The 21,309-nt window shown below is 52.9% G+C and overlaps 8 protein-coding genes across 8 annotated transcripts; 4 read left to right on the top strand and 4 right to left on the bottom strand.

The window, feature by feature from the left end:
- Window positions 1-389: 389 nt before the first annotated feature.
- BO94DRAFT_200880 (regulator of G-protein signaling domain-containing protein) lies at window positions 390-1,914 on the top strand. The gene has a single exon (XM_025606097.1). It carries the CDS (start codon window positions 790-792, stop codon window positions 1,897-1,899), a length of 1,110 nt encoding a protein of 369 aa, XP_025464210.1. The 5' UTR covers window positions 390-789; the 3' UTR covers window positions 1,900-1,914.
- Window positions 1,915-2,777: 863 nt separating this feature from the next.
- On the bottom strand, window positions 2,778-4,701 carry BO94DRAFT_473439 (RUS1 family protein; the record flags this gene model as incomplete). Its single annotated transcript, XM_025608476.1, has 7 exons — window positions 2,778-3,563; window positions 3,628-3,672; window positions 3,733-4,073; window positions 4,140-4,203; window positions 4,283-4,295; window positions 4,349-4,461; window positions 4,543-4,701. The coding sequence occupies 7 exons, from the start codon at window positions 4,699-4,701 to the stop codon at window positions 2,778-2,780; spliced, it is 1,521 nt and encodes a 506-aa protein (XP_025464209.1).
- A 627-nt stretch (window positions 4,702-5,328) lies between these two features.
- BO94DRAFT_200828 (alpha-ketoglutarate dehydrogenase subunit KGD4) lies at window positions 5,329-6,295 on the bottom strand. The gene is made up of 3 exons (XM_025606094.1): window positions 6,095-6,295; window positions 5,846-6,044; window positions 5,329-5,786 (listed from the first exon to the last, which is right to left on the bottom strand). Exons 2-3 carry the CDS (start codon window positions 5,919-5,921, stop codon window positions 5,503-5,505), a joined length of 360 nt encoding a protein of 119 aa, XP_025464208.1. The 5' UTR covers window positions 5,922-6,044; window positions 6,095-6,295; the 3' UTR covers window positions 5,329-5,502.
- A 1,083-nt stretch (window positions 6,296-7,378) lies between these two features.
- BO94DRAFT_523393 (mediator of RNA polymerase II transcription subunit 18) lies at window positions 7,379-8,335 on the top strand (the record flags this gene model as incomplete). The annotated part of the gene is made up of 2 exons (XM_025610217.1): window positions 7,379-7,933; window positions 8,014-8,335. Exons 1-2 carry the CDS (start codon window positions 7,449-7,451, stop codon window positions 8,333-8,335), a joined length of 807 nt encoding a protein of 268 aa, XP_025464207.1. The 5' UTR covers window positions 7,379-7,448.
- Window positions 8,336-8,620: 285 nt separating this feature from the next.
- BO94DRAFT_538261 (putative DNA 3'-phosphatase Tpp1) lies at window positions 8,621-11,285 on the top strand. The gene is made up of 9 exons (XM_025612456.1): window positions 8,621-8,827; window positions 8,892-9,049; window positions 9,131-9,243; window positions 9,316-9,621; window positions 9,684-9,811; window positions 9,888-10,027; window positions 10,120-10,180; window positions 10,378-10,523; window positions 10,732-11,285. Exons 1-9 carry the CDS (start codon window positions 8,734-8,736, stop codon window positions 10,894-10,896), a joined length of 1,311 nt encoding a protein of 436 aa, XP_025464206.1. The 5' UTR covers window positions 8,621-8,733; the 3' UTR covers window positions 10,897-11,285.
- Window positions 11,286-11,697: 412 nt separating this feature from the next.
- Window positions 11,698-13,658, bottom strand: BO94DRAFT_200749 (uncharacterized protein). The gene is made up of 2 exons (XM_025606093.1): window positions 13,231-13,658; window positions 11,698-13,138 (listed from the first exon to the last, which is right to left on the bottom strand). The coding sequence occupies exons 1-2, from the start codon at window positions 13,532-13,534 to the stop codon at window positions 11,940-11,942; spliced, it is 1,503 nt and encodes a 500-aa protein (XP_025464205.1). The 5' UTR covers window positions 13,535-13,658; the 3' UTR covers window positions 11,698-11,939.
- A 2,486-nt stretch (window positions 13,659-16,144) lies between these two features.
- On the top strand, window positions 16,145-18,126 carry BO94DRAFT_549183 (M20 family metallopeptidase; the record flags this gene model as incomplete). Its single annotated transcript, XM_025613432.1, has 2 exons — window positions 16,145-16,359; window positions 16,566-18,126. 2 exons carry the CDS (start codon window positions 16,145-16,147, stop codon window positions 18,124-18,126), a joined length of 1,776 nt encoding a protein of 591 aa, XP_025464204.1.
- A 360-nt stretch (window positions 18,127-18,486) lies between these two features.
- On the bottom strand, window positions 18,487-20,776 carry BO94DRAFT_523383 (glycoside hydrolase family 47 protein; the record flags this gene model as incomplete). Its single annotated transcript, XM_025610216.1, has 4 exons — window positions 18,487-18,750; window positions 18,799-19,502; window positions 19,566-20,210; window positions 20,281-20,776. The coding sequence occupies 4 exons, from the start codon at window positions 20,774-20,776 to the stop codon at window positions 18,487-18,489; spliced, it is 2,109 nt and encodes a 702-aa protein (XP_025464203.1).
- Between the last annotated feature and the right edge of the window lie 533 nt (window positions 20,777-21,309).

Raw genomic sequence — 21,309 nt, 5'->3', positions numbered from 1 at the left:
CCCCCGGGTGCTCGACGCTTCCGTGCAGGTTTTGAGAACTCTGCCTCTGAAGGGGTCCTGATCGGCATCACCTCTCCACCCACTGGCCGGCCTGCCTTGTTTCCTCTCTTCTATTTGAATACTATCCACCCCAGTCTGCCATTCGTCTTGTCCTTCCGTGGCGTCATTTAACCTGTACACGGCTCTTTCTTTTTCTTTTTTATTTTTTTATTATATTTTTTCTCCTCCTCTGCTGTGCCTGGCCTTAAACTCGTCTCTTATTATTATTATTAACCGTTTTTTTACTTTTGTCCCCAAATTTCCAGTTTCCTCCTCACCACCACCACCACCCCCGTCTTCTTTAACCCTTCTGGAAACCGCTGCTGCTGCCTATACCCTTGCCGCGGGACATCGACTAATCAATCCTTTGTCCACCCAGCGACTCAGCAAGCAGATCTCCTTCCGCTCACAAACTGAGATCCTTCACCTTATCGTCTGCTGCTCCAGTCTCGCCTCGCCTTACTCTTTTCCCCGCTCAGTGCCGCCTCACCTCTGCGCTGTCTCTCGTTCCGCTCCTCCCCATCTCCCATCTGAAACACGGCTTCTCAGCAACGAGTCTGGCCTTTCTCCGAGACCCGGCGTTCTCGGCCATCATTACTCGTCGTGCTGCTCGTCCCTAGTTGGGCATCTTTGTCGACCCTGGCGAAACACTGTTCCCACTGTCTGGGGTGTCTTGGAGGATTTCGAGGAGGTCCCAGGGGCTTCACTACACCCGCGCCGTATCCCAGTGACCGACGCACGCTATACGCGATGCTCAAAAAGAAGACCTTGCATCCGCCCATACTCTTCCGACATCATACTCCCAGCACAACGCCTGAGCTCTCTCCCACGACTTCCTCATCGGACAGCGAGTCGGACGAGGACATGGACCCCTCCGGTTCGCGTCCGTTGAGCTTGACGGTTCCGGGTGCATTCTGTCCTATGCGACCCTCGTTAGATGAGGTGCTGGCCAACACTGCACCTGCACCATACACCCTCGGCGCCTTCATGGCTTATCTCTCACAGAATCATTGTCTGGAGACTCTGGAGTTCACCCTTGAAGCCAAGCGGTACCGGGAAACTTACGATGCACTGAGCCACCAGATGAACGAATTGCCAATCGTCTCCGATTGCCCCGAAAGCCAGCATCTGCAGATGCTTTGGCAGCGATTGTTGACTGCGTACATCTTGCCCGGATCGCCGCGTGAGATCAATGTCTCTAGCGAGGTTCGCGATGATATTCTTCGGCACACAAACTTTTCCACCCCCCCCTGTCCTGATTCCCTCAACACTGCTGTCAAACTCGTCCACGATTTGATGGAAGAATCGATCTTTCTGCCATTCCTCAACGCCCATGCCTCGACCGCTCACGTGTTGCCGCTATCGGAGCCGTTATTCTCACACGAGGATGATATCACGGTCGTCTCGAATTCGAGTTTTGACGAACATACAGCCAACCGCGGCCGGTCGAAGAGGAGGCGGCAGTCACCCCAGTCTTCCAAAGACATGGGATCCCCGGTGTCCGTCGGTTCTCCGTCCAGCCATTCCGGCCGCTCTAATTTCTCATTGAGTGCAATGACTTCTATGGGAAAGGTGGGCCATCGGACTTCGGGCCAAGCCTCCAGCACTAGCGGAGATTCCGGGTCCGGAGCCTTGACCGACGACTCCGGAAGCTTGCAGTCGAGCGCGAGCGCTGGTGAACCGATGACGCCGCCGACAACGCCGCCTTCCAGTGACCCCCACTGCATGCACCTGGCCCACAGCCCGAAGCGCACCGACAACCCATGGAAGAAGATGGGGCTAAAGTTGGGGTTTAAAAAGCGATCGGGCCATGGAGGCTCTGGAAACCAACATTTCAAATTGTCTGGTATGGATGAATGACTGGCCGTCCCCAGACGGCAAACAGCCATCTCACCAGCAACTTCTAACCCTATCTGGCAGGGCATCAAAACTCTGATGTCCCTTCTCACTCACAAACCTTCCTCGCTCTCTATCCTCACAGGACAGCCAATATTGGCATCCTGATTTTACTCTTCTCACCGCACCGCACCGGCTAGGCCGCATGATCGGATCTGCATACCCGATACCGCATTTATGATTGATCTTTCGGTTATTGAGCGAATATGTCGCATTGACGCATTGGATACGAGTGGACGGTGTAATGCATGTGCATTCTGATTTACTTTTTACTGTGGAAGCATTTACCGGCGTTCTGTCATTTTTTGTCTCCTTTTCCCTCGAAGCAAGCGACCAAGCGTGCATCATTCCATTTGTCATCACAAAACATAGACTGGGTTCAAAACGGGGTAGTTGGGAGGCTGTTCATTACGGCGTCGGTGTATCCATATTGATGTTTCGAATGGGGGGTTGAGTCGCATTCTGTTGATGTGCATAGGGATCTTCCCCTTCACCAGTTTTCCTTTTCATGTTATGACTATGATTGCATTTTTGGGATGGCATTTACTACCCACTTTCTTCTTTCCATGTCTTAGCTAGCATTGCATTAGCATTAGCATTGGCATCGCTGTGTACCGGTCAATAGATACCCATGGTTTGGATGCTTGTCAATCTCTCTGGAAGAGCTTATGCGTAGAACGTCTCGTTTGTCGTATCATCACGGCCACTGGCTGTTGAAACCTGATTCTTTAACTTCAGCCACTTTTTTCCCCTTCGTTCACCAAGAACGAGTGAACCTGCAGCACCAGATTATACCATTAATTATTAACGCTCGCACTCACACACTCTGATAGGGGTGAGAGTTACACGACGATTCTCCGCCCGGATCTAGTCTCCAAAGCAGCAACACTCAAGTCCCAGCCTTTCTCGGTCAATGCAGTAACATACCGACCGAACCTCCCGTCATCATTCAGGAAATCCAATGTCCGTTCCAGAACATTTATGATACCCTCAACGTCAAATTCGTCTGAAGATGATTTCGACAAATCCCTTGCAGCTACTAAGGCATGTGCCCAGGCCTTTAGCTGGGATTGGGCTGTACTGGTGTTCTTCAGAAGGATGTTCGCATGCCAGGTACGGAGTTTCCGATTGGTGAGGTAGAGGATGTAGTGCTCTTCGCTGAAGAGAGAGATGAGATGCGGCATTGGGATGGGGGTTTGGAGGGATTCTGTGCTGGTTGATATGGAGAAGGAGGAGGAGGCGATGAATTGTTGGAGGGAGATGCCTATCCGGCAATAACCCAGTGTTTGGGAGGAGGGCGTGGGCGTTGTTTTTGTTGTTAGGAACCAGCGGAGGATACCGTCAGTTTCAAAGATTTTCTCTTGACTGGCGACTTGGGCTGGGGTTAGAGTCTTCCAGGGAGAGGGGGAATATTGTTCGGTGGGTTCGGGGTGCGTGAGATGGGTGAGTTCTGAATCGGAATTTAAAATGGTTGACAAGACGATGTTTGCTCGTTGTCTGTTGAGACTGGTCATTTGGACGGAGCGGACAGCTGCATAGTTCAGACTGAGGTGAAGGGCAAGGAGCATTAAGAGGGAAATCCAAGTCGCGGCGAAACTGGTAACACGAGAGACTACTAAAGAGCCAACCTGCATAGTATTGATGAGTTCCTTCCGTGGATGGGTTGCAAATGGCAGGCAGCAGTTGACTTACGAGCATCCCAATCAGTGATATGATTGTCTCTTGTGATGAGTCTTTCTGTTGATATGGGATTAGCCTTCTCGTCCTGGGGGTAGGGCTGCATGATCATCCACTTACGGCATTGACCTCGGCGAGGTTCCCCCATCGAGAGAAATGCGCACTCAGACTCGCCTTGGAACTTCCACCAGCTACTCCGCATAGAGCTCGTAGGACACCGGCCGTGCTGAGTATGATGACTCGGGGGGCTCCTGCTGGGATCATGGGCGATAGACAGTCCAAGATCATTGCCAGATCGTTGAAGACATCTGCCGCAAGTCGGTACATCTTGCATTCTGGTTCGAGAGCGGTGCCGACCCGGTGTGCGAAGAGAATTGTGGCGATCCGGCCAGAAGTGTCTTGGAGAATATGCAGCAATAGGGCTGAAGTTGGAGAGGCATCGGCGTTGCCGACTCCGACGCCTTAAGAGGTGTTAATTGGATATCTTGCGGATGAGGTCGTCGAGGGAATATAGAGTATTCACCGACCTTGCAGTACGGCTCTTGACGATAAGAGACCGGCAATGGAGCTGCTGAAGGCTTGGAGGGAGTCCTTCGTGAATTGGTTGTTTAGTATGGTATAAGGAGCCCGACGACGCTTTGGGATGATGTGCTTAATGCATTCTACATACAAAGAATTGATACCTGCGTGGCTTAGTAAAGTTAAACGCTGGGAGGATAGTTGGGCAGTGTCTTACGGCGCATAATCGTCCGTGACACTATGGGGATACCCAGCAGGAAGGAAGACGTCAACCAGGAAGTCTAGAAGGGCCTTTGAAGACCAAGATGCCGAGGCGCTAGAGGGAGCATGCTGGAATGTCAATGATTAGCTACCAGCAATGCTACTACAGTCTAATGCATTCAATTGGGATATGAGAATGTCGTCACTTACCGCTACGTCCACGCGTCCCCAACGCTCGCCATGCTTCTTCTCATGGGTGAGATGTGCAGGGCCCGCTGCGGGCTCGGAGTAGATGTAGGTCGCCGTAGGATGGTTAACCTCATCGACTTCGGTGAGGGTGATAGCGGCGCTGTCCCTGTTGAGTGCCATTCTTTGACGCGTGTCCTCCGGACCCTGTCAGGAGCTCTCTTAAGGAGATGAGGATGAGATTGATAGGGGAAAGGAGATGACAGTTGCGTGGCCGCAGTTGACGCTAAGGCCGCGGGCACGTGTCACGCTGTCAGCGGTAATACCGAGGGGGGGGACCCTCGGTCTACTACATTCTACAATATACTACACCCCATACGGGAAACCATTTCCAGCATGTCTTCGGTCAAACCCGATTGATTCGATTCAAGGTCTCCTCAAGTCCCAGTACAAGACAAGGAACCTTCGGAAAAAAACAAAGCACCCACAAATCAAGGGTAGTCCAGCATCCAGCAGACTTTTGAATCAAACATCTATGCAGAGAAATCTTCGCAGATCTCGTCATGCCCCAGCCAGACAACAAGAGAGTATCAATCATGTGTCGCGCGCCCCAAGTAAAGAAAATCTAAACCGCTAAACACCAAGCAACCACCAGCGCCATGTCCGAATAGAGAAACAGTAAAGAAATAAAAGAAGAGCAGGGACGGAGGCAGCTCCTGGTTGGACAATTCCAACAAACGACCCATCACCAGTATGCGACGGTGCTTCCGACCCTGAATTATTGTACCATTCAAGTTCAGATGGTGCGCGACGAGCCGGGCCCCACAGCACCCCCGTTACTCCATGGTTGAACTGGGAGAACAACGGATGCGACAGCACCAAAGCAATGGTCGTACGCTACCTTAACGTGATAGTATTCATGAACCGCCAAATCCGTGACCGCTATCGTTGAGTCGTCCCTCGTTGAGTAACACTTTAAGGGATCTAAGCGCACAGGCTGGCACCACCGGTCTCAATGGCCTCAATCTCGGCCTCGGACCATGGCAGGCGGTGGAATCGAGAAGGGAGCTCGTCACGGTCGAAAAATTCGCCCTGCTTGGGCTGGATAGGGCCCAGAGAGGCACCCGAGTTGCGGCCGATGCCCTGAGAAAAAGAAGCACGGCCAAGGGGCCCGTGCTGCTGAGCCTTGGAACGGTAGGCGGCGAAGGAATCCGGAAGGACTCCCGAGGGAGAAGCGGGGTGAGGGCGGGGGGAGTGGTCAACGGACTCTGGAGACGGACATGTTAGACAAAGGATCTGGAGATTATGCACGGGGTAGAATACATACGAGGCATGGAACGGCGGCCGATGAACCGGATGAGGGGAGTGCGGACAGCGTTACTCAAAGCAAAGGTGGCACGCATTTTGAATGGTGGTAGTGGTGGTGGTAAAGTAGATGGAGTTATAGATTATAGGGCGATCGTGGGGATTGAGTGCGAGAGGAATTCGAACAATCCGTGGGAGTCCGACGCGACCGAATTAGGCAACTAATAAGGTTGGTAGGCGAAGTAGGGGCAAAGGAAGCTTGTAGGCAGACAATTCTCCACGACAAGGGACTCAAGAAGCCTATATATTGGAAAAGAAGGAAGCAACGACTGTACAGAAGGCTGTCTGGACTGAGGGAATGGAGATGAGGGAAAGAGGAGGAGGAGGAGAGGAAAAAGCCGACGGACGAGGGTCGGAGCGGAAGCGAGGGTGTGGGTTTTGATAAGCAGCTGGTGGTATGGAGTAATACGGGTTATTAACGAGAACCCGCCGCCGGAATCAATGGCCCGAGCTGGCTTTCCGTACCAAAACGCCCAAAGAGGAGAAACTGTGGGATGATTGCCTACGCTTTCTGGGCTTTTGTGGCATGATCAGACCAGTTGGATGACTAGCCGATCTCCAATTCGATAGCCACACATTTCTTCCCCATCTTCTCCAAATCAGATAGAGGGATTGAGTCGATTGACACCTGGCGAAGACCCGATCCTTGCCCAAACCCGCATTCCCGGTGAAGGAGACCCGTGCCTGACTGGACAGTGAGCTGGATAAGCTGGGGGGACCTGCGTTGGTGGTGTCCTCTAATCGCCTTCGTCCCGTTGCACTGTGCAATCACTGCAGCCCTCCCCCTCCCCCTCCTCTCCCCTCATTCGTAGCATTTTCCGGAGGACGCGTTGTGTCAGCGGCACCAGTGTAACACCTCTTATCTCTAGGTAATAGGTATCGTCTGAGCGTCTGGAGTAGCCTGACGTGATCTGCCTCCTATCTATCTACATTTCTAATAGTACATAGCACCCACCTACTCCGTACTTCCTGCCCTACCTATCCCCCCCAGGCTCCTAGTAGATAGTGCCTACTATGTACCTGCTACCTACCGACTGTACTTACGTACTTGCGTTCCTTCCGGAATTCGGTCCCCGCAGATTCCAAGGGCGCTTTCTTTTTCCCTCCCTCTCTTGGCAGGCTTACGTAACCTGTAAACCCCAAACAGGAAATTTCGGAATCGAGGGCTTATTGATGAGATAGAGTTTAGTCTTGTGGTTAACTTTTTTGTTTTAATTTTTTCTTCCCTCCTCTGGAAGTTGGCCCCCTCTTCCAAAACTCTGGTTCTACCTAGCTGCCTCCCTGATCGCGTGACATCACATGATTGTTATCACTGCATTTCTGTTCTCCCCACGCGTTTTCGCCGCACGGCGACAGTAGTACTAGTACCATACGGCCATATTACCGGCCGGAGTCGAGTGGACACTCGGAGCCAGTCTCCGACCCGGCTTCACCCGTGGCTTGCCTGGTTTTGCCGTGTGTTCCTCCCAGCTGGCCGGAGCTAGCTAGCTACAGACAGGCTCGAACGACCCTGACTTCTATTCTTATTCGTCTCGCCTCCCACCCCGGTTCCCTCTCCTGTGATTATGCATGAGCTTTTGCTCTTCGCCTCGGTCCCCGCTCACCAGCATCATGAGCTCCTCCAACAGCTGGCCGGGTTGACGGCCATGCAACCCCGTCACCGCTTGGAAAGGCGTCTAATCTTCAAGGCCTACCGCAAACCCGGCTTGATGAACACCCGGGTCGGGGCCAGTCAAGATCTACAGGGTCTCGAATTGCAGCGCCTCAATAAAATGCTCAATGGAGGCATGTTCTACACCCAAGTGGTCGGGCCCGTAGCCGAGGCCAACTTTGGCGCGAAGCCTTCTTCGTCCGGAGATGCACATGTCTCTACGTCCGGGTTGGAGGAACAGTCATCGTCGCCATACAGCTATGAGGACCAACCTTGGAAACTTGAATTTAGAGACATCCCCGAGGCAGGCACCCGATCCGCGGTAACTACTCGGCTGATGGCCAGTGCAACTCTGCCCAAAGGTGATATCACGGCTCCCATGAATGCCTGGGGTTATAGGTTAGTAGCATCCCGTGCTCATAGACAGATAGCCCTGTGATGTTTTGATTGGCTCCAAGAGGCTGACAATCCGGGTCCAGCTTTATTACCGAGTACGTGGTGGAGGGCGATGTCTTTGTCCTAAACGACATCGTTATCTTCCTACACCGTGTCCTGCTCTACCCGACTGGGGTGCAAGAATCACATGGACCTCGACGGCAGCTGCCTGCTTATCGGCAGCTCTCACCGCTGGAACGGACCGGGAGCTATGTCCTGCAAGCCGCTATCACTGTCCAGGACGGCGGAAACCAAGAGATGATGAGGACGGCTTCGCAACACTTATTCGGGCTTCGCGAGCAGCTCAAGTCAGCCGTTCGTCTGGAACAGGCGGATCGACTCTCTCTTGACACTCGGGCGAAGTAATGATGCATTAGTGCGCTTCTCTTTAACAATGCTATATACCCCGGAGCATATGGCTCCCAGTAGATGATGCTTTCGCAATTCCAAATCTGTTCCAAGGAGCCTACGTAAAAGTGAACACAGTATTTCTTACCTGAATAACAATCCCTGGGCCCAAAAATGAAACAGCTAGACCATGGTGTTGCAATTCTGGTATACCACTCACCATGGGCGATAAACCGCCTAATTAAGCATGTGACTTCGCGAAGGTCGAGGCGCGCGTCGGCGCGTCGGCTTCCGCTCTCGAGTCCCGAATCACCCTGGCTATTCCATCACAGCCAATTCCTTTCCAAGCTGCTTTCGAGGCTATCAGCACCCCGCGGGAACCCTCCAAAATTTTCTTCAGACTTCAATCATTCAGGATGGCCGGCGCTGGGGGCACAAAACGCACGGCGTCCCCCACTCGAGCTATATCGCCGCCCCCACTTAAGAGAAAGATCGAGTCTACTGTCACTAGTGAGAGATTCCTACATCCTCATCATTCTTTTATTTGATGCCGTGAGGCTTACAACCTGTTTAGAAAAGGCCGTATCCTCCTTCTTTACTCCGGTATCCCAAAAGAAGCCCGAACAGATCACCTGGCGGGTTATCAACAACAGTGCTGTCATTGGCAAATATATCTCGGAACCGGGCCATAAACAAAGAACAGAGAAGCCCAGGATTGCTGCATTTGACCTGGTGAGTGTATGATGAGACGGCGAAGTGAGAATATGACGTACTATAACACGAGCTCGAGACTAATTGGATGTTTGCACCTAGGATTCGACGCTCGTCTCGACAGCCTCAGGAAATACATTCCCTAGGAACTCATCGGACTGGAAGTGGTGGCATGCTACGGTACCATCGAAGCTCAAAGAGTTGAATGAGAATGGGTATGTATCTATATTCCATCAATGGTCAAACCGTCTGGACGACTAGATATTGACGAAATCTCATCTTCGCAGGTACTACGTGGTGGTCGTGACGAATCAGAAGAAGATCAGTCTCAAAAAGGATCTCAAAGGGGGCCAAAGTGACTCCAAAAGTCTCACCAATTTCAAGGAGAGAGTGATGGCCGTCATGATGCAACTTGACATCCCGCTGAGTGTCTACGCGGCTACAGAAGATGATGGATACAGGAAACCGAGGACAGGCCTTTGGAATGAGATGCTGGATGACTACGACTTTGATGTGGCAGGAGTCAATCTACCCGGGTCCATTTTTGTTGGGGACGCTGCTGGACGGCCGAACGACCATTCCCATGTAGACCGGTAAGGCTGACCACTTCACGAAGGACGAAATCGGGGGATCTATACGCTAACTGCGGTGCCAGTGGATTTTCTATTAACATAAAAGTACCATTCAAGACACCCGAAGAATTTTTCCTCAACGCTGAACCAGAGCCAACCGTGGAACCGTTCGACCCGAGTATGTACCTGCAAGCAGAGTCCAGCGACGATGGTGAGTCTTATTGCACGGTGTGATTGCGAATTGGCCAAGAGAGTAGCCTATTAATAACTGGCTTTGATCTGTTTAGTGACTCCGCCTTTCTCTCGCCAGAGCCCTCTTGAGCTGGTGGTGTTCAGCGGCAGCCCTGGAGCCGGCAAGTCATCGTTTTACTGGGACTACCTGGAACCACTTAAATACGAGCGAGTCAACCAAGACCTTCTCAAGACGGTGGGTATTCAAGCCCAACATGCCTTTTGCTGCCAAGGCCAAGGATGGCAGAGTATCGTAAGATCACTTGGCTAACCAACCAGTTACAACAGCGTCCTAAATGCATCAAAGTGGCCAAGGAACACCTTGCAGCTGGAAGATCCGTGGTTGTCGGTACGTAAACGATATCCTTTCCCCAAAGGTCAACCCTTGCATATTACTCCGACGTTCTACAACGTCCTCTTTGCCGGATCCAAGTCCAGCCCACTCCCACCCTAGCCCGCATTACAATCCATCCCCCCTCCCCAGAGTTATCAAATGCCATACGGAGTACCCTCGATAAGACCGCTGATCCCTTCTCATCCGCACAGACAATACAAACGCGGACCCCGAAACCAGAGCCCACTGGGTCGAAGTCGCAAAGGAGTTTCACGTCCCGATCCGCTGTATCTACTTTACTGCTTCCCCGGCCCTATGCCGGCATAATAATGCGGTCCGTGCCGCAAACCAAACCCTGGTAAGTCCGTGCGTGTTGCCGCGCGCGCATCATGTGTGCACTGCATCCCCTTGTCCTTCCACCCTTTCATCGCATCTCCATGTCCTCCTGCCCTGTTCTTCCCCTCGAGGTTATACTATCCCACCCTTCACCGATCACCCGACGTCACACGTGTAATCACGACCAACACATACATCTACTAACCACATCCACCTACCCACCTTTCCAGAACCCTGAGTCCCGAACGCTCCTTCCTGGAATCGCCTTTGGGGATTTCCTGCGTCGATTCAAGGAGCCCTCAATAGACGAAGGCTTCAAGGATATTATCCGGGTAGAATTCCAGTTCCGCGGGGACCAAGAAGCCAAGCGGCTGTGGGGACAGTACTGGGTGTGAGATTGGGGAGGAAGGTGCGAAGGGGGGGCAAGGTTCGCACGAGTCATGATAGGGACTACTTGCTTGCTGCCTAAGTAGTCAACTATGGGTTCAGATGCAGAGGCGGGCCGGCTGGCTGGCTGACGCAGAGATGGATCTGCTACAGTTGGGGATGCGCGGTCCGGATTACTCAATTCGTTGAATAGATGATACCAAAGATGGAACTTTCCCACGCATGCATCAGGCAACTTGTCTGACCTGACCCTTGGGATGGGTAACTGGAGTTGAGCACAAAAGTACACTGCATATGCATGTGGGCAGCAAGGGTGGTAACCATAATTATTCTTGGAGTTGCTGGATGAGGTAGTTAGGTACGTAGGTGGGTCTAATCTCTATCTATATACACATGTACAGAATAAAACATGCAAATGGGAAACACTTTTGCGAGGGCATCAACGATTCTAGGTATGAGGTACAGTGGGCCATAAATTTCAGTGGAATAATGAACCATGCCTTGGGGTATAAGACAGAACGGAACACCAGTAGCGCCCTTGCAATGGTCTCTTTTCTTTTCGCTTAGCAACCCAGCCACGTTTCCACAATCTCTTTCATAACTTGTCTGCTTTAAGCCCCTTCTCCCCCTGTCGTAAATCCATACACTCTTTCCAGTCCTTCGACGCGCGTCCGCCAAGGACAATGATTTAAGGATTACATCACTGGAAGGGAGAACACAAAGAAAATGCTGGGCAGAGGGAGGAGATGGAACATATGTAGGGGGAATCAAACATTAAGGAACGGACTGCACGCTGCGAGTCAGTAGTCGCAGGCGCAAAGGTCATCAGTCATCATTATTCGATCACAGATCATAAACAAAGAAAAATAAGAGATGAAGGGAAAAAAAACCCCCGTCAAGACATGTAAACTGTAGGAGAGGCATAAGTCGTCACACGCTGAAACAGTCGTTCGAGAGGCGTATAAATCATAAGATGTTGTACATCGTGAGCCTCCGATGGTTGGTCTATCGTCATAAGTAGTTGTTCCCATGCTGGTGGCATGGGGAAGAATCAGGACCGTATAACGAGATCCTGGAAGAACTTGACAAAGTTGCGCTTCAACGAACGGCTGCGACACAGTCCAGATCCGTTCGCGGCAGGCCCAATTTTCATCGGACCCACAATCTCCCCGTCGCCCAATTCGGGGAACTTGTCATCGTGAAGGCGTGGGATCTTGACCGGGTCACATGGGCCACAGTGGGATTTCATCAAACTCAGCCGGGGTCCTTCCGTCACCTCCAACTCGGATAGCATGGATTCATGATAGCGTCTCCATTCGCGGTTGATAGACTCCCACTTTTCCTCCGTGAGCTTGTAGATCGTAGAGGTGACCCCATAATGTTCACCGGTCCGAACGAGATGCCGGGTGAAGTTGCACTGAGCAAGGTCCCAGTTGGTGCGCAACTGTCGAAACGACATTAGGTCGCAAATCTCCGGCACATATGGCTCAGGCTGAATAGTGAAATTCGCATGGCCAAGCTTATTCGCCCACTCATCATTTGGGTCGGAGAGCGTGAAAGGAGGAGCATCGCCCGAGACAGTCCGCACTGTGCTGGCTCGCGGGCGGTTGAACGATGCGACAGACGGCTTGGAGGAGAGCGGTGGTGAGGGCAAGCCCGCCAATCGCAAGTCCGTGATGGCGCTGCAGACAATTGGGCTGTCATCCGTCATATCGGCTACGGAAGGCGATTGCAATGGCGAATGGACGCGGGACGCGGTCGGGTACGAGGGCTGGTCACCCATGAAAGGCGGTAGCAGCGGGGTTGTCGCATGAGGGGCCGAATCCTCCTGGCCGTGCCGGTTCGCTTTGACGATGTCGATAGGTTGCGTGCCGGCCTCGGAAATGGCCTCCTCAAAGATGGTTCTTGCTGGGGATGGGGGGATTTGAATAGAGTTGACACGAGTGAAGGAGCCCGTGGTGGGACTAGCCATAGCCGATGATGCTGAGTTGGTGCGGGAACGCAGCTGTGGTGTGAATACATCTGCACTGTCTGGGCCATCGGAGGCACGTTTGGACTTCCAGCGGGTGGAGATGGTGGAGATGCGGGAGCCGATGCGTGAAAGGCCCCGAGCGGAAATACTGTCGGAGCGTCGATTCCTAGGCGAATGGGCGAGATCCATACCGGCATCCGTGAGATCGTAGCTGTCAGAAGCATCAAAAGAAGCGAAATACGAATCTTCCACGACCGACAGCCCCTGGTCAAAGTGTTCTGTAGAATCGGTTTTGTCAGGAAAACTCTAGAAGAAAGCCGGAGAATAAAGCAGAGATGGCACGGGGCTGGGAGCAAGGGTAAGTACGTACGGAAATAATCCTCCTCGAGATCCCTGGGCTGGGCTCCACAGGGTTCTTCCTTCACTCCTGTCAAGGGATTCCGAGACGAGCTTTCCATGGAGTTGCCGTGTCCCGGGGATGAAACCAGGGACGAAACCGAACTGGAAAAACGCGTGTGGCCCTTGGCGGAAAAGAGAGACACGGCGGGTGAAACGGGCGTGGAGGAGGTGGTGGTCCAGGGCGACGGAGGCAGGCGAGACGAGGGGGACGACTCCGCCATGGTTTCAAAACTATCGCGCCGCCTGGTATCTAGAAACTGGGAGGGTTTTAACATGGTGGGCGAGACAGGCCTACTGGCGAGGTCCGGCTGGCGGTGACTGGGTGCGCGCAGATGGAGAGGCTTCCACTTCACGTGCCGGAACAGGGCGAAATGGACGTGAGGAGGAACAACGCGAAACGCAGGGGAGGAGGCGATGGAGTCAATTTGAAGGCGGATGGCACATCATCCGGTGATCGATTGATTGCCCAGACCGGCGCAGCTTTTTTGTTTGTTTGAGCTCCCGAGAAAAGGCGGTTCAATGAAATGAGGGGACAGAAAAAAAGGAAAGAAGATCGATCGGACCAAAGAGACACCACGAGCCCGAGCAGTGTCTTTATTGTCAGGAAAGACCGATGTGAAAAACGACGTGGCGTGGCGGTGGGATCGAACGATCGCCTCGCAGCGACAGAAAGCAACGACAGGCTCTGGAAGAAGGCGCGACTGACGGACTGACGGACTGACGGACTGACGGACTGACTGGCTGAAGCTGACGCTGACTGATGGAATTGATTGACAGACTGACAGGCTTGGCCCGGATTGAAGAAGTACGGCCTGCCTGAAGGAAGGAGATGGCTGCGAACCCGTCGGCGCAGGCAGGGCAGAGCAGGGCAGGCAAGACGTGGAGCCTGTCGGAGGACGCAGTCGCCGGACAACTGGCCGGGGTTCGTGAGGCCCAAAGGACGGCTGACAGCTCAGTGGGCTGCAGTCAATCGGAGGCCGTTGGTGCGATGCGATACGGTGAGGTTACAGAATCCGAGTCACGGGGGGAGGAGAGAGGAGAAAGGAGGGAGGAGGAAGGAGGAAGGAAGAGAAGAGAGAAGAGAGAAGAGAGAAAGAATGGAGAGCAGCGAGAGCGAAGGAGATGAGAGAGATGGATGGAGGTGGTGATGAGGGGGCGAGAGGAGGGGAAAGAAGAGGAGGAACAAAAAAAGAGGAGATGAAAGATGGATGGGGAGCACAGACAATATCCCAGAGTCAAGAATGCTGCTTCATGAATGAACGAATGAATGATTGAATGAATATTATTATTATTGTTATTGTTGTTGTTATTTGTTAGGTATTCTACACAGCGCGATGGGATGAAAATCCTCTTGTGATACTTGAGACCTGACCGATTAGGCCGGCTTTTATTTTTTGACATGAATCTTTTTCTGCCTTTGCCCCAGTCGATCCATTGGATCTCCCAAGGCTTTCCCCATCGTCACTGGCTCTCTCTTCATCGGAGCTATCGAAGCCTGTCTACGGGCTCCATAATTACCCTACACAGTCCCGACCCAACAACCTGACAGGCCAGTTTAGGGCTGCTGTCCATGGGCCAAAAAAAAAAAAAAGAAAATAGAAAAAAGCAAAAAGGCAAAAATTTTTAAGAGGGAACAAGACACAGCCTGAAACCATCACTAAAATTCAATCACTCCTAGCCAGTGAGCCACACTCGGGGAGATCGTCGGGTTCACATCACTAACCCAGACAATCCGTGGCTAGGGAACCATGGATCGGGTATTGCTTTCTTGCTCTGCCATGGATCGCAGTTGTTCTTTGGGCTTCGATGGTCATCGTGGGTCGGAGAAGACACGCGGTCGAATGACTACTCCGGGGCACTCGCCAATCCTACTACATACTAGTACCAGTAATCCGTGAGAAGCTCGGTAACAGGCCGGATGGGATGGTCCGGACAAGAATGGATCAAATAATCTGGTTGGGTGTGTCAGGGTTCCCTCATATCGGTTTCAACGGCTGCATATCGACCGTCTCCAACAGCAAGCGACTCAGCGAGAATCATAATGGAGACGGCTAGAGGAGCCGGGCGAACAAGGGAACCTAGAGAGCAGTGGGGACTGGAGAGAGGTTGTCTAGACTCTGACCGACTCGACTGGTCCAACACAGAAACCCCATCGGATAGACAGAGCTCCAGTGGCTGGTGGATTCCTCGGCCTCTGTAGTGCTGTGCAACCCACCTCCATCGTCATCGTCATTCCTCTTCAGGGACCCAGAAAGGGCACCCGAAAGTACGACGACCTATCATCCGCCCTCTCTCACACGACCTTTGACATCGGACCAGTCCCGACGGAACAGCAGGTGGGAGGAAGGGGGAGGGGGGCGAACGGCAGGGGGGGGATGGGGGATATTTTGCAGTGGCCGGAGCTGTCGTGCCTCTATCCGTTGGGGGGGTACAAGGTGGATTGGGAATGTCGTGGTGACACCGTCTGGCACTGGACCCGTGCCAGGGTCTTGGGATGTCCTCTGTCTTCGGCGTTCGCTTCCTGGTCCGATTCTTGTCTTCGGTCGCTAGAGTACGGAGTAGACAACGCAAATAGTACTACTCCATACGGCGGACCTCATAGGAGGAATGATATCTATTGAGTATCGACCGGTGTCGACGTCAGATCCACATGGTCCAGCGCCAACCGACCGGAACCTTGCCTCCCTGACCTCCGGTTCCCCATCCTTGGTTCAGACTGGCTCGACCGGATCAAGAATGCCATTTGAACGGGTGGAAGACCGGCGCTGTTCCGCGGATAACTCCAACGGTAAGGGATCTTGGCGCCATGCTTCTTGACGGTCGGCATTACAGTAGATAGTAGGAAGATACTGTCTTCGCTGCTGGGTCGGCGATGGACGACAATAATGGATGATGATCGGTCAAAAAGTCCTGCGAGGGCATCCAGAATTCCAGATACGTCATTTCACCCGATGCTGGGGATTCCCGGTGAGGGCTGGGTTACTGGAAACTGGAAGCTGGAAACCGGAAACCGGAAATCCCATGGCTCACTGCTGTCGTCAAAACTGCCGACTGCAGAAGTTAATTCGACTGATCGTCTCTACTCCGTACAGTCTACACAGTACGTATACGGTATATCTACGGTACACGTTACACGTATTTCCCCCCCCTTCCGAGCCCGGAGTCTGTACGTCACAATGTCGGAGGCACTTTACGTTTCATCATACGGTCTATGGTTCCAGCAGGATCACCACCGTTTCTATGATCTCTATCTAGATAATAGTAGTATCTATATATCTATCGACTCCATATCTATGCATGCATTAGATATTCCAGGAACATCGGCCATGAACTCCGTCGTGCTGCAACAAATCCGAAATGGCGTGACCAGACACTAACCACAACGGGCAGGTCCAGACTGACTCAATCCAGCTTATTCCTGCCTGCACCTTCAGGCATCACTTCCCCCTTTGGGTCTAGCTCCATCGCCATCTCCATCGCCATCAACAGCCTCCTCACCTTCAAGACCAGCACCACCACGATCCCTCCCAATGTTTCCCTTCGTCCAGCCAATTGGCCTCATTTCTCCCCACAGGGAATGCGTCAGACCCTTTCCGACCATTTTTTGACTCCCAGAACCATGAAATTTTCCATCGCCCTGCTTGTAACCGTCGGCTTAGCCTCGGCTGCACCCCCGCAGACTCCATTGTCCCTCTCCTCCACCCCATCGGACATCATTGATGCCTCTCCCTTCCTCTCCTTCCACCGTGACCTTGTTCAGATCCCTTCTGTCTCTGGTAACGAGACCGCCGTGGGATCGTTCGTCGCCGACTTCCTCGAATCTCACAACTTCACCGTCATCAAACAGCCCGTGCCCCCGTCTTCCCATGGCAATACCGATCGCTTCAATATCTTTGCCTATCCATCCGCCTCCCTCTCCAAGGATCGACCAGAAATTCTCTTAACTAGCCACATCGATACCGTGCCCCCCTTCATCCCCTACTCCCTCCATGATGACGCCGACAGCAACAGCGATGTCCTCATCGCCGGCCGTGGCACAGTAGACGCCAAAGCCAGCGTCGCTGCCCAAGTCTTCGCCGTCCTCGACATCCTCCGCGCCGACCCAACCGCAAATCTAGGCCTCCTGTTCGTCGTTGACGAAGAAGTCGGCGGTTTGGGCATGCGCGTCTTCTCCGAGTCACCCCTCAACCCCTCCCCCTCGCCCTTCCATACCGTCATCTTCGGCGAACCCACCGAACTAGCCCTCGTCGCAGGCCACAAAGGCATGCTTGAGTTTCCGCTTATCGCGAAAGGCAAAGCCGCTCACTCAGGCTACCCCTGGCTCGGTCAGAGTGCCATTTCAGCGATCCTGCCCGCATTGTCCCGCGTCGATATTCTGGGCAACATCCCCGCAGAGGAGGGTGGTCTCCCCTCTAGCGACAAGTACGGTCGTACTACCGTGAACATCGGGCGCGTGGATGCCGGCGTTGCAGCGAACGTGGTACCCGCGTCTGCATCTGCGGAGGTCGCGGTTCGTTTAGCATCGGGGACGCCCGATGAGGCGCGGGACATCATCGCGCGTGCGGTGAAGAATTCTACCGGCGACAACGAGCATGTGTACTGCGATTTTGCGGCCCGCAGCGCGGGTTATCCTCCCCAGGATTTGGATACCGATGTATCCGGGTTTGAGGTCATCACGGTGAACTATGCGACCGATGTGCCGAACTTGAAAGTCTCCGAGGGAGTCAAGCGGTATCTGTATGGGCCCGGGAGCATCCATGTTGCGCATGGTGATCATGAGGCCATCACCGTCGGTCAGCTGGGGGAGGCGATTAGCGGGTATAAGCGGTTGATTGAGGCTGCTATTCAGCGGACTCGTGTGAATTAGCTGGTCGTGATACGTGATGCATAATGAACATGATAGTATGTTTTACTTCGCTATGTACCTGTATTCATAAACTATCAGGCTTAGAATAGATAGTAGCAAGAGCAGTCGCCTGAGAGATGATAGGTAGTGTGCTATACAAAACCGTACAGACATCCAACCAGACGTCATAATGACGCAGAAACAAATATAGCACATAGTTGAATTAAACCAAGTCCCTGCCTCGGATAAGCAACAGTATGAATGCAGGTCGGAAACTCTATATCCAATGCAAAGTATATATACTTAGATAAAGAAAACCATGAGCAAGCAACATTCGATTCGATTCGACAAATCCAAAAAAAGTAGGTAGATAAAGGAGAATTATACAGATGCCCCCTCCTCTGTCTGGCTATTTGTTCGACTCTTCCTCGTCCAACCTGTTTTCAGCTCCCCGGTCGGCTTAAAACGGGGGAGGGGATGTGCCTCCGTGTTGAACACATACTCCTCCAGGGAGATGAAGTCCCGGTCCGAGAATAGGAGGTAGAAGTATTTGAGCGTTTCTGCCATCCAGAAACTCTCCATGTTGTCCCGCATAAGGGGGGGAGTGTCATCCGCATTCGAGAGGGAGGTGAAACCGGTGATTTTCTGGGGTGTTGGGGCTTGGGCGTCTTTGCTGGTGTCCTTGTCTTGAACGATTTCCTCGGCAGGAATGTCCTCGACTACGGCAGTGTGCTTGATGAAGGACTTGAACATCTCCCAGCCCCAGTGGCGGTAGATCTCGTCTCCAGTGATGCGGTACATGTAGAAGAGGGATTCGACAGTCTCGGGGCGCTGGAGATTGTGGCGATCCTGTTTGTGAATGTCGAGATCATCACGCCATTTTGTGGTCAGGTCGCCGAGGGGATAGAGAGATTTGGAGAGCAGAGGGAGTTCGCCAGAGTGGGACTGCTGGCCTTGAGCAGATTTAGCAATGGTCGAGTCTGGGTACATGTCTGATTCCATCACGCGAGGATCATCCACCCTGAAGTAGGTGATTTCCGGTGCAAGGCCAGTCTTGGTGACCAGGTATGTTGCCCAGCAGGTCTTGGTAAGTTCCCGAGCAAGGAGGATTTCTTCTTCCTGACGCTGGCCCCAATCGGGCGACTTTCTTGCCTCGGAAAGAGGGCGTCCACCGGTCGCTGCGAGAGCGATGGTGCCTGGGTAGAAGCATACTAGATGATCCATCTTGGGAGAGAGTACTCCGTCCAGACCGTTCGGACGTTCACCCAGAACAGTCAATTGAGCATTCTGCGTGTAGGTGATTAGATGCTTGCGGACGCCGACGAGGGACTCATCCCACATCTTCTTGTACACCGGTTCCTGTTCCTGAGTCTGAAGGTACTGTTTGATGAGATACTCTGGATGATCGAAAGTCAGCGGATCATTTGATTATTCCAACTAGGAGCCATTTGGATCCATACCGTAGTATGAGTCGCCCCTGCTACCCAGACGGATGTTGTCGCCTTTGAACTCGCCGGTCTCTGGGTATACATAGATTGGGAGCAGACCATCTTCCATCTTCTGGTCGTCCACAACCTCCATTACCTTCTCTACGGCTTGCCAGTACTCCGCCTCGCCCGTCAATTTGGCCAAATATTTGAACTCCAACTGCAAGGTCGTGGCCTCAGCAGTAGACGAGGCGCCGCCATCCGCGTACGAGGGGATTCCCTCCGATTTGTTGAGATTGATACTTGCGTAAGGAATTCCAGTGCCAGATTCGAACGCGCCCAGTAGTCGATCGGCAAGATCGGTGGCCTTTTCGATATACAAATCCTCTCCCGGCGAGCCTGCATCATCATCGGTGATCGGGGCCAGATCGGGATAGGTGGCGGAGAGATGGTGTGCGGAAAGTAGACCACCCAGCATACGAATGGTGGTTTCAAAGGTGTTCACATCGTGATCCTGGTTGTACTGCAATGAGTTGTGGATCCAGCTGCGGGCATGTTGCACTCGCGACGTCAGGTTCATAATCATCAACGTGTCCAGCGCATCAACTATTATCCACCCCATTCCCCCGGCAATCATATGTCGCCCACTTTTGGCAATCGGGTGGTACTCATCGTAACCTATTCACCAGAGGACAGAGGCACCGTCAGTTATCAACCGCAGAAAAGCAGAGTCTTTCCAGGCACATACCCCACGCATTAGTGGCATACCCATCCCAGCTCACAATGAAGGCGTCGCGTACCTTCTCCCTCCTTGCAGCCCAGTCGATCTTGTTCTTTGGCGAGCTACCGTCGTATGCTGGTTCCGACTCCTCAAAACTTTGCACCCACTTCCAGAGCTCGGCGCCCTTCTCCCCGTCCGGCGTCTTCCACTCCGGCTGGCCAGAGCCCGAGTAGTACCACAGACAGAGCAGAGCAAACAGACATAGTCCGCTATAAATGATCCTCCTCCGTCTGGCTCTCGGACCAGTGCGCCGGGGTGCAAAATATGGTTTGTCCTTGTACATGGGGAGGGTACGGTCGCCGGAGAGAGGATTATTCAGGGTGTTGGAGATGCCAGCAGGGGGAGAAAACCCATACCCAGGCAGCCCGTTGGTCCCGGGGCTTCGACTAGCACGCCAGTAGTTGTTCTGGAAAGGTTGCTGAGACATAAATGGGGACTTGTCCCGAGGGGCCTGAAAAGACATGACCACCACTGCCAAGCTTCTACTACTATATCTGTCCTCTACCGCAGGAGAACCAGCACGCGCGCTCTAGGTCCGAGAAGGCAGACGACTTGTAAGATTTGGCATAGGTGCAGTGTCGGTCTCGGTCTCAGATTGAGGTTGGTGATCGAAGAAGAACTCGTCTCGCACCTCAACTGATTACAGTATACTCGATGTTCCTCGGTAGGTAGGTGGTAGTCTAGGGTAATCCAACCAGTAGGTCTCGCCAGGGCTCTAAAGGCTTGATAAGGCTCTGAGTTTAGCAAAACCCCATTCAGATGTCAGTCAAAAACCCGGGGATCATTTCAGTGATAGGGAGATGTCAAAATGAATCGCAAGGTTACCGATCAAGTTAGCAGCCCACTCGATATGCCGCGTTTTGGTGGTCGGTCGCAATCGGTCTGTTGATCCGGCGGACGTCGCCCGATGCACCATAGAGGCCCCGGATGGATATTATTGAACAGGTGTCAGGATGAAACTAGCATTATATAAAGGGAGGAAGCCCATTAGCATGG

Source organism: Aspergillus sclerotioniger (assembly GCF_003184525.1).
Source record: "Aspergillus sclerotioniger CBS 115572 chromosome Unknown BO94scaffold_27, whole genome shotgun sequence".
NCBI classification, from domain to species: Eukaryota; Fungi; Ascomycota; class Eurotiomycetes; order Eurotiales; family Aspergillaceae; genus Aspergillus; species Aspergillus sclerotioniger.
Note: the sequence above shows the minus strand (reverse complement) of the source record. Positions and strands in the feature narration are given on the sequence as shown.

Coding starts and splice junctions, on each gene's coding strand:
- BO94DRAFT_200880 (XM_025606097.1), top strand. CDS start 790: ATGCTCAAAAAGAAGACCTTGCATCCGCCCATACTCTTCCGACATCAT.
- BO94DRAFT_538261 (XM_025612456.1), top strand. CDS start 8,734: ATGGCCGGCGCTGGGGGCACAAAACGCACGGCGTCCCCCACTCGAGCT. Junction 10,181..10,377: donor TGGAAGATCCGTGGTTGTCG/GTACGTAAACGA, acceptor TCATCCGCACAG/ACAATACAAACGCGGACCCC. Junction 10,524..10,731: donor GTGCCGCAAACCAAACCCTG/GTAAGTCCGTGC, acceptor CCACCTTTCCAG/AACCCTGAGTCCCGAACGCT.
- BO94DRAFT_200749 (XM_025606093.1), bottom strand. CDS start 13,534: ATGTTAAAACCCTCCCAGTTTCTAGATACCAGGCGGCGCGATAGTTTT. Junction 13,139..13,230: donor TCTCGAGGAGGATTATTTCC/GTACGTACTTAC, acceptor CCGATTCTACAG/AACACTTTGACCAGGGGCTG.
- BO94DRAFT_200828 (XM_025606094.1), bottom strand. CDS start 5,921: ATGCGTGCCACCTTTGCTTTGAGTAACGCTGTCCGCACTCCCCTCATC. Junction 5,787..5,845: donor CGGCCGCCGTTCCATGCCTC/GTATGTATTCTA, acceptor GTCCGTCTCCAG/AGTCCGTTGACCACTCCCCC.